General features: G+C 49.6%; 1 protein-coding gene across 2 annotated transcripts; it reads right to left on the bottom strand.

Annotated features, from left to right (window-relative positions):
* Positions 1 to 888: 888 nt before the first annotated feature.
* On the bottom strand, positions 889 to 5137 carry RIPK3 (receptor interacting serine/threonine kinase 3). Of its 2 annotated transcripts, XM_055536268.1 has the most exons (10): positions 4983 to 5137; positions 4627 to 4767; positions 4179 to 4488; positions 3514 to 3659; positions 3330 to 3376; positions 2953 to 3117; positions 2757 to 2842; positions 2191 to 2532; positions 1988 to 2048; positions 889 to 1349 (listed from the first exon to the last, which is right to left on the bottom strand). In XM_055536268.1, exons 1-10 carry the CDS (start codon positions 5000 to 5002, stop codon positions 1153 to 1155), a joined length of 1515 nt encoding a protein of 504 aa, XP_055392243.1. In that variant the 5' UTR covers positions 5003 to 5137; the 3' UTR covers positions 889 to 1152. The 2 variants fall into 2 exon arrangements, with proteins under 2 accessions (XP_055392243.1, XP_055392244.1); XM_055536269.1 differs by lacking the exons at positions 889 to 1349; positions 1988 to 2048; positions 2191 to 2532; positions 2757 to 2842 and having other exon boundaries at positions 2958 to 3117; positions 3299 to 3376.
* Between the last annotated feature and the right edge of the window lie 5221 nt (positions 5138 to 10358).

Below are 10358 nucleotides of genomic sequence, written 5' to 3'. Positions count from 1 at the left end.
AGCAGGCGCTTCCCTCCAGGCACCTCAACCCCCTCCTACTTCCCCGATGGGATGGCCCGGCCCTTCCTGTGCCCTAGCCATGCTCGGCACTCCCGCTTCCTCCCCCACTCTGATTGTCTCTCCTGACACCACAGCCTCCTCACATCTGTTCCCCTCAAGGAAGGGGAAAGCAGACCACGGGAGAGATGCAAGGGGTGGTGTGGGCTGCACCAAGTGTTAAATGTCAAAATGGGCCCCAAACCTTGGGTGTGGGGAGACTGAGGGTGGGCTGGAGCAAAGGCTGGCAAGGATGTGGGGAAGAAAAGCATGGTGGCACAGGGGGACCAGGGTCTAGGTCCAGATGAGAGGCAATCCTTCCCTGCCCCTCCAGCCTGGATGGCAGTGCTGTGGCCACGTCTGAGCGGTCTATACTCCAGTGGTGTCCAGCTCCATGGGAGGGGCACATCTGCGTGTAGCTTCATGAAGCCATTGCTGCCCACTCCCAAATACCAGCTGAGAATCAAAGGTTTCCAGTGTGTCCATGGAAGCAATGTGTGTGTGAATATATGTGGGGGAGGAAGGTGGTAGTATGGAGGCTGACCTACGAGAAAGCCTAGGGGCATCATGCAGGGCAAAGATGTGCTGGGGTCTGAGAATTGCCAGGGAGAGCGCCCTCCCCAGGACTCCACTGCCAAGTGTCTACAGCTCAGAAGAAAAGGTGGTGGCAGGACCTTAGCCTGTATCCTCAGGGTTTGGTTTAGGGTGGGGTCTTGCCTGCTCTACAGGAAGTGCTCTGCCCTGAGATTAGAGCTGCCCCAGGAGCCAGGATTCCTTCCTGCCCCCACCGCCAGCAGGGCCCTGACCTTGTGTGCCACAACATTGCCCACCCACAACCCTCAGCATCCCACTCTGGCCACACAGAGAAACCACAGTGCCTCCCATTCCCTCGATGTCAGCTCCCCCATCTCTCATCCATGTCTCTTCCTGCCCCTGGCTGAAGCTTTAGCCTCCTTCATGGTGCTTTGGTTAAAATTCCACATTTATTGTCTCTTGGGGCCACAAAGACAATTCAGGTGAAGGCTTGATGGCCCTCAGAGAAAGTCTAGGCTAGCAGCCTCAAGTCCAGGAGGCAGTTGAGAAGCTGCTTCAATTCTTGCTATTATGATACCAGTCCTATGGCCCACTCCAGGCTTCAGGTTCTTGCGGTCCTTCTTTTGAACTTCTTCCTTGAGGGGTGCACTGAGGGCCCCTATCCACACCCCCAGGCGCCACGCCCTTCGTGGATAAGGCAGTTCCTCCTTGTATAATCAGGCGGTTGTTGTTTCCAATCTGTACTCCTTGGCAGTTAAAGATGGTAGGAAACCATGGCCCTTTAAGAGAAAGAGTGAGGATGTTGGGAGGATTAAGTGGCTGAAGATTTATAGTCAGGAGGAGCAGCAGGATGGAGGGGCAGCGACACCTCGTGTTCACCCTGGGGAAATGCAAGTGTGGGGTCTCGGACTGCCTTCAGCCTTTCCCTTCACGCTGCACCTTCAGAATTGGGTTTGCAGAAGCTAAAGAGGAGTGGCAACTAACATCTGAGACTCTGATGTTGTTCAATCACTCAGTCGTGGCCGACTCTTTGTGACCCCATGGACTGCATTACGCCAGGCTTCCCTGTCTTTCACTATCTCTGGGAGTCTGCTCAAACTCAAGTCCATTGGACTGATGATATTTGGGTCTTTTCTGATGGGTGACCCTCTGGACCGACACAGCGACAGTGGAATGGAATTTAGAGGTTCACAGAGCTGGTGTTGGGGCAAGTCCAAATGCTCAGGAGCCAGGTTGGCTTTGCTGTGTGACCTCCGTGGCTGTCAGTTTCTTCATTTACAAAATGAGAAGGCTGGGGTAGGTGGGCTCTAGCCCTTTCTCATTCCCCCTCCCCAAGTACCTGGGATCTGTATTTGGTCTTGAGGAAGAAGCTAGTAGAAGAATTAAGCAGGGAAAGGAAGGAGTGGAGAGTGGGTACCTGGTACCAGATTTGGTGCCAGCCCTCTGGGAGGCCAGTTGGTGTCACATCTCTCAGCCCCCTACAAAAAACACAGGCTCTCAGGCTCCCTGTCTTGGGGCCTGTTCCCTTATGGCAGACACCCTCAGCCCCAAGTGTCCCCTGGCAAGCAGACAGGATTCACAGGAGTCCCAGCGCATCCTGTAGTCCTGCCAATGTCTCACCTGACTCCCTTGGGGTCCAGGACCTGGGGTCCAAGCAGAGGTGGGGCAGGGATTCTGGGTTCTGAAAGCTAAAGTCTCTGGAGTCTGAGGAGGTCGGGCTGTTGAATCTGAAGATGTCTCTGCTGTCCAGGCAGGTGGAACCTGCTCTCTCTGGACCCCGATGCTCTCAAGAAGGTTTGTACATTTTTCAGGAACAGAGCTGGGGCACCCCTCGAGATTCAGGTTCATCATTTCAGAGACCAAGGAGTCATGGCTTCCTGTGGTTTCCCTAGGACTGTCTATTTCTGTCCTTTCCAGGCCTGGGCTGTTGCTGCCCCTGTGCTCAGAAAGGAACTCCTTCACCTGTAAGGATGGGGAGCCGGCTGGGCATGGAGGTGGGAGACCTGGAGTAAACCCAAGGGAGTTGGGTCCATATCTGTTGCCTGGGAACTCAGGGGTGGGGTGAAGAGAGGGGGGACCATAGTCAAAGCTTAGAGAATGGTGGTCAGTGGGGGGTCATTGAGTGGCCAAGGGAGCCACGTTGTGCCATCCTGCCCAGCTCCTGGGTGGGGGTGTTGAGCACTCACCATGGAGACTGCAGCATTCATCTTTCTACCAGACACATCTCCTTTATTTACCAGATCAAGGGCTTTCTTGGTGTTTATTCGGCATTCTAGAGAGAAGGAAGAGTGGGTGGCAGGTGAACAAAATTTCTTTTCCGGGGGAAAGCCCCTGCTGACAAATTCAGGCCTATCTCGACTGCCAGCTGGATGGCCAGCACACCTTGGAAGGAAGGCCTCTTCTGGGGCTCATGGCTCCAGCACTTCTGCATCAAATCTGTCAGTTCTTCCAAGCCGGGAGTCTCAGGCCCAGACGGGGGCAGCTCAGTCAGTGGGGGCCGGATCTGCCTCTCACACACTGCTTCCCGCACCAATGATGTCTGGGGCACTAATAGGGTGGGGGTGGGGGTGTGAAGAGAAGGCATTCAGAGTATGAAGGCTACCCCATCATGGAAAGGGGTGGGGAGTGCAGGAGATGTGAGGAGGGAGTCGGGCAGTCTGAGCAGGTAAACTGGAGGAGGAGGAAGGCTTGGAGATTGGGAGATTGGGGGCTTAGGGGAGGGGGGCACCTGAGGTGAAGGATCCCAGAGTCTGTCTTACTCTCAGCTTCTCTTCCGGCTAGCACTGCCCACGTTAGGATCCCAAAGCTGCAGTAGACACAAAGCTGAGGCCTGACCCAACTGCTGGCAAGATCCCTTTCCATACAGCATCCCTTCGAAGGATCCAGACAGGTGTAGAAATGGGGGATATATGTTTGGATATATGTTTGGAGTGGGTGCCTTACCTGTAGACATCACTGGCCCTGGAGGCCTTCTGGTTTATATTAGCCAACAGTTCTGGGGCCAAGTAGGCTGGGGTGCACCCTGACTCCCCAGATCCTGCCCCTGACTGTGAGCCTCCCTGAAATGTGGACAGGCCAAAATCTGCCACCTGCAAAAGGGAGATAAGAACGAGGAGATAGGGGATGGAAGAAAAGGGAGATAAATAGGGGGAGATAAGGAATGGGCAGGTCCAAGAAACTCCTAGAACCATTTTCTTACCCCCCTCCCCCCAAAAGTGCAGGCCCAGCCTTGTAAAGACAGTATGGAGGGTTAGCGGAAAGGTAGGACCAGTGGGGCCTCTGGTTGGAGGTCTGGGTCCACTCTCCACGGCACTGGATTGAGGTCTGAGTCTCCTGGGCTAGATCAGCCATGGATCTTTGGAGGGCCTGGTGGGGTGGACCTGTGGAACTGACCACGTTGGTCAAGGCCTCTATCACCTGGTGTGGCAGGGGCCAGAGCTCCAGGCTGGGCCTTGACACTTGGGCAGCCCTGTGTCCAGGGGGAGATGCTGAGGGTATTCAGGAGACAGGGCTGCAGCAGATGCGGGTCCTATGTCCCGCGGATGGGGTTGAGCAGCTCTGGGGCTGGACTTGGTCCAGAAGATGGGCTGGGTGAGGGATGGGCTGACCTTGGCGTGCAGCTCTGAGTCCAGTAGGACGTTGGAGGGCTTGAGGTCCCGGTGGAGAAGCACTGGGTTCTGGCTGTGCAGGTAGCACATCCCGAGCACCAGCTCCTGCAGCAGCTGGCAGAGGAGCGGCCAGGGCCGAGGGCAACGGGGCTGTAGCAGCACCGCCAGGGAGCCGTTCTCCATGAATGGAGTCACCAGAGCCGGCCCAGACACATACTCCCACGCCAGCTTCTCCGTGACCCCCAGCAGGGGCAGCACATTCATGTTACGCAGACTGGACATGGCCTTCACCTCCCTGGATATGGCCCTCCTGCGCTCAGGAGAGGGGTGCCGTCAGCTCTGCGCCTGAGAGATCCTTCCCGCCGCCCTCAGGCCCCGCTCCGCGGCACAGCGGCCCCTCCTCCCCGGCCCAGCCTCCCGGACCAGACCCCCACCTCGGGTCACTCACGAGTTCACGATCTTGACCGCCACTTCTACGCCCCAACTCCTGTGATGTGCCCGGAAGACAGAGCCAAATCCGCCCTTGCCTATTAACTCCGGGTTCTCCAGTTCCTCGATGGGCACCAGCGGGGCTGAGGCACCGCTGGGCCTGAGAGAGGGGGGCCACGTAACCAGCCGGCCGTGGGCCCAAGGTCTCCCTGCTCCCTTCCCATCCCCACCCCTCTAACCGCGCCCCCCCCCCCCCCACACCCCCGCCACCGCCACCTCCGTGACTCGGCTCAGCGCGGTCAGTTCGAGCCCCAGCCCCTCCCGTGAGACCCTGGTCTTGGCACGAGGCGCATCCATATCTCACTCTCCACCCACCATAACGTAGAGCCAGACATCAGGCTGGAAGATGAGAGAAGCTTCTGGAAGTTGCGAGCCCCCACGGATGAAAGAGGAGTTGGGGGCTGGGAGAGGGGTCAATCTCCAGGCTCCTTCACGGTTCCGCTTCCCGCTTCGCCGGGTTGCTCTCTCTGCCCGAACCACTTCCTTCTTTAATTGATGCCTCTATAGTCCCGCCCCGGGGGCGGGGAAGGGCACAGAGCAGGGTGCAGAACAGAAACTAGTGCTGTTCCTAAGGTGTCAGGTCAGGTCCAGTTGTCGCTGGGTATCCTCACCCTCCAGGAACCCACAACCACCTCCTACCGCTGGTCTCTCTCCCTTCTTCCACAGGATTCCCAGCTCCAGCGCCAAGCCTGGGATTCCGCGGCGGGGTTGGGGGGAGTGGAGGGTTGGGTAGGGGGTGGCGCTGAGTAGGATGTCATGGTCCTAGGACTCTGTTCTCCCACAGCTGCCCTAAGATCATAGCTAACACTTTTCTAAAGCTCACCACATGCCATTAGCTCATTTAATCCTCACATCGACCCCAAGGGGATAGGTACTGCTTTTGTTACTTCTTTATAGGTGAGAAAGCACTCAGCGTTTAAGCACCTGGTCAAGCTGGCTCTGAACCGTGAAGCTTTGCCATTTTCGCAAAGAGGTCAGCTGGTGGGGAAGGTGACTAGGGAAAGTGTGGCGTGTCCACTGGGCTCTATTCCTATCGAATACAGACCTCTCCCAGGGTGCTGTGGTCAGCTAGGTGAATTAGCCCACCAGAGTTGCTGATACTATGGTGTACACGGCAGTGGAGACACCGCAGAGCCTCTTTGCCCTCTCTCCCCACAGCCACTCCTCCATTGCAAATTCTCTGGTTAATATTAATAAATCTTCCTGACAAACATGCTCTGGACAAGGGTCTTGGAGAACTCAGGAGCTTGGGGAGACTTAAGGATTCAGGGTTGACAGAAGGTGTTCATACTTTACCTGCCCAAGGCCTGACCATAGCTGAAGATTATGGAATTAGATACGACCAGCCTTAGGCACTCAGTCCTTCATGGGGAGACTCAACCCTGTGGATCGTGGGGCAAGACTCACTGGAAGGTGCTCACTTTGTGGTACTTTCCATCCTATCCAGTGGTCCATGGACTCCTCTAGCCAGAGCAAAAGCAGCCAGCAGTTAACTGTGGTTTCTCCAGAAACTGGAGCTCCAGGATACACATCTGGAATTCTGATGGAGTCAGTGCATGCTATTTTTGACCTATTTAGGGAATTCTTAAACTGTAGTCTGCTTAAAAGCTGGTACAAGGTAGGTACCCAATAAATATTTGTTGAATTGGATTAATAAATGAACAACCCTAACTTTTTGAGGCTTCACTGAGATGCTAATCATCCCACGTGGTGCTCCATACTCAACCGAAAGGAGCTAGGAGGTTGGGTTTCTTTATGGTTTGGGGTCTCTTCATGTACCTGCAGAATTGACAGAATTCATCTGAAGTCTTATGGTGATATGGTGGTATCTCACAGAATATAAATGCAAGTCTGGCAGTTCCTCAAAAAAGTCTAGTTCAGGAGCTAAGAGCCATCAGAGAGGACAGTCATTCCTTTCATGATTCTTTTTGAGCTCGTGGTCTCAACACCTGGCCTCCGTTTGAGGAGAGTAGTCAGAAAGGAGTTAGAGGTGCATTTAAAAACCTTTTACAGCTAGATTTCTTTAGATTCACCTACGAGCCTGAGAATCGGAAGAAGTTACTGTAAAGTGTAAGATTGGGGATGGTGTCAGAACCTATAATAGTTTTTGACTCAAAATAAACCAACTTGGGCTTCCCTGATGGCTCAGTGGTAAAGAATCTGCCTGTCCATATAGAAGACACAGATTCGATTCCTTGTCCAGGAAGATCCCACATGCTGTGGGGCTACCAAGCCCGTGTGCCACAGCTACTGAGGCTGTGCTCTAGAGCCCGTGAGCTGCAGCTGCTGGAGCTTGTGCACATTTGAGCCCATGCTCCACCATAAGAAAAGCCGCTGCAACGAGGAGCCCTCGCATTGCAACTCGAGTCTTCCCTGCTCGCCGCCACTAGAGAAAAAGCCCACACAGCTACAAAGACCTAGCTCAGCCAAAAATAAACAAAAGTGCCCACTAGTTTCCAGCAAATGTATGAAGAAAAAAAAGTCCATATTCAGGCACATCATCAAGAAATTTCAAAAAAATATAAAAAACAAACCAAGCGTCTTTAAGAGAAGGAGGGGTAGGAAGAGGAGCCTGGAGTGAGTGCCTGAGAAGACCTCTGCTTTCTTCTTCCAGCAGTGGGGAACTGGCAAGGCAGAGTTGATTCCTGGATTTTGAAGCTCTGGCCTTTTCTGAGGCCGGGGACACCCGACCCTGGTTGTCCCAGGCCTTTGGAGTCTATCTGGGTGTCTCTCATCCCTTCAGTTCTCTATAGCTGATTGTCTTCAGTGACCTTCAGCCCATCCTTTGTACCTGCTCTGATTCCCTATTTCTAGTTGCTGGGATGCAAGTGAGGGGCAGAGACTGTGGTCTCTCTTCTTGCATATTCTAGCCCTAATTCTCCTCTGTTGTTTGATTAAGAGACTTCAATTATAGACCAAATTGTATTAATTGAGGTGACAGCAAAAAAGATTATGGAGAATTTTTGTTTTCCTTGCTGCTGCTGCTGCTGCTAAGTCGCTTCAGTTGTGTCCGACTCTGTGCGACCCCATAGACGGCAGCCCACCAGGCTCCCCTGTCCCTGGGATTCTCCAGGCAAGAACACTGGAATGGGTTGCCATTTCCTTATCCAATGCATGAAAGTGAAAAGTGAAAGGGAAGTCGCTCAGTCGTGTCTGACCCTCAGCGACCCCATGGACTGCAGCTTTTCAGGTTCCTCCATCCATGGGATTTTCCAGGCAAGAGTACTGGAGTGGGGTGCCATTGCCTTCTCCGTTGTTTTCCTTAGTATTTGAATATTTTATATTAACAGGTATCACTTTGATAAACAGATAAAGAAAGAAAAAGGTTATGATGTATGCAAAGATTTAGCCAAAGATTCAGGATATTTACTGAAATGTTGTTTAAAATAGTGAAAAAATAGAAACTTAAATACCCAATAATAGGAAAAAGATTGAATACGTTACACAGTGGAAGACTATGCAGCCATTAAAATGGTGCTCTAGGCCTGTATTTATTAGTACAACAGGGGTTTATCATATATCAAAGGAAAAAAAGCAGGTTGTAAAACAATATATACCATATCATCACATTTTTTTTTTGGTTTGCTTCAAAAATTCTCTTCCAGTAGTGTGACAGAGTTCATAGAAGCCTCCCATGGCAGAATACCTAAATGCTATATAAAGCACAACAAACATATTTTTAAAGTAACTTGGTGAGGTCCCGCGGAAATAAGGATAATTTCCCAAGTGCATCCCCCTGAAACAAACAAAATAATACAAAGCAAAAAGGAAATCGTAAGTAAACAGAGAGGTTAACTAAGTAGAAACTTAGAGCTTTGGGAACTGGGTAGGGGTAAGAGAGTTTGGGGGAGAACCAGAGAGTAAAGAGCTACATGTGAGACAACTCTATTCTCCCCAAAGCTTGGATCCTCAAGGGGCTTCATTCTTAACAGAAAGGAAGAAGTCCACCTGCTTGCAGAGGGAACCTACAAGCAAACCTATCCAGACTGCAGCACTAGATGTTAACATTAATAAAAATGTTAGCTTCCATGTGAGATCTGCTAACATAGGGATTTGCGGTTGGAATTTTAACTTTCCCTTTTTTTAAGTAAACCATCAGCTTAAAACGTTAAATGGCCCCATGTTATTAATGCTCCCTGAAGTCCAACAGAAGCAAATGGAATTCTCCCTAGAGAAAAGCATCTTAAATCCAAACTTCTGGATTAAATTCAGCCAAATATAAACTCATCAAAAAATTACTGAATATAAATATGTAAGGATTCAAATGAGTATCAGCAGGAATGATAATCAACAGGCTTAAATCTTTAAGGGATCCAGAATTTGGAACAATCAGATGAAGAATCTGAAGCTGTTGGGAAGTGTTTAAAGAAACAGAAGATGGAATAGAAAACATAAACCAGAAATAAGAGATTATAAAAATGCCCGGAGAGATGTCAGAAAAAATAAATTATCAAGAAATAAAAAATTGTATGTAACCATTAAAATTAAAACTGCCATACAGAAGACATAGCTGAAGAAAGTGCACTAAAAGATGAACCTGAAAAAATTAATCAGAATGCAGCAACAGAGACAAGTTGATAAAAAAAGTTGAGGCAAAAAGAAGCGAGGTGATCTTTCAGTCATCAAATTGGCTTCTCCGTGAGGAGAAGAGAAAGAAAAAATGGGGCAAGGCAATATCTGAGGATCAAATGACTGAAAAATTTCCAGAATTGATGAAAGACAGGAATTCACAAATACAGGAAGCACGATTTATGCCAAGAAGGATAAATTTGAAGAAATCCACATCTAGACACAATTCAGTAAAACTGTTAAGAACAACAAACTAAAGGCTAGAGAAAAAACATAGATCATCTACAAAAAATACAGCTAAACCAGTGGCACAATTCTCGACAGCCACTAGAAATCGGAAGAATTGGAATGATTCAAAGTGCTAAAATAAAGGGGGGGAAATCTATAAACATTGAATTGTATCCTCAATAAAGTTATTTTGGGGACAAAGTTTATTTTTTTAAAGACACTTTCAAATAAGTGAAAACTGAGTTTAACACCTACAGGGTCCTCTAAAGAAATTTCTAAAGAGTTGCCTAAAGAAATTTCCAGTGGATGTGCACCAGGAATATGAAGAAAACCTACCCCAGATGGAACATGTGAAATGCAAGAAGGAATATCAGTTTTCTCATAAGTTCAACCACAAAATCATTTAGCATCATATCAGACTCACAGAAATGAGAAGATGTGGTTCACTGATTTTAAAAAGGATCTGCTGGGACTTTCCTGTCTGTCTAGTGATTAAAAACCAAGTTTCCAATTTAGGGGTCATGGGTTTGATCCTTGGTTGGGAAACAAAGACCTCACATGCCACATGGCCAAGAAGAAAAGAAAATAGCAAAAAGGATCTGTTACCAGCAATTCCACTTCCGGAATTGAAATTCCACTCAAAGGAATTGAAAGCAGTGACTCAAAGTGATATTTATACACCAGTGTATTTATTGGTGAAATGCAAGCATTATTTACAATATTATTTGTAAATGCAGCATTATTTGTAATAGCCAAAACCTGGAAACAACCCAAATGTTCATCAGTGAATGAATACAAAATGTGGTCTATGCCATACAATGGACTACTATTCATCCTTAGGAAGGAATAAAATTCTGACACATGCTATAATGTGGATGAACCTGGAAGCTATTA

The sequence above is a fragment of the Bubalus kerabau genome, chromosome 10 (assembly GCF_029407905.1).
Source record: "Bubalus kerabau isolate K-KA32 ecotype Philippines breed swamp buffalo chromosome 10, PCC_UOA_SB_1v2, whole genome shotgun sequence".
Lineage (NCBI taxonomy): Eukaryota > Metazoa > Chordata > Mammalia > Artiodactyla > Bovidae > Bubalus > Bubalus kerabau.
The sequence above is the reverse complement of the archived record's forward strand: the minus strand, read 5'-3'. Positions and strand labels throughout refer to the sequence as shown.

Bases quoted from the DNA above. Each gene is read 5' to 3' on its own strand.
- RIPK3 (XM_055536268.1), bottom strand. From the start codon at position 5,002: ATGTCTGGCTCTACGTTATG. The intron at 4,489-4,626 runs GTGAGTGACCCG...TCCTGAGCGCAG, and splicing joins GCGGTCAAGATCGTGAACTC to GAGGGCCATATCCAGGGAGG. The intron at 3,660-4,178 runs GTCAGCCCATCC...TCCCTTTTGCAG, and splicing joins ACTCAGAGCTGCACGCCAAG to GTGGCAGATTTTGGCCTGTC.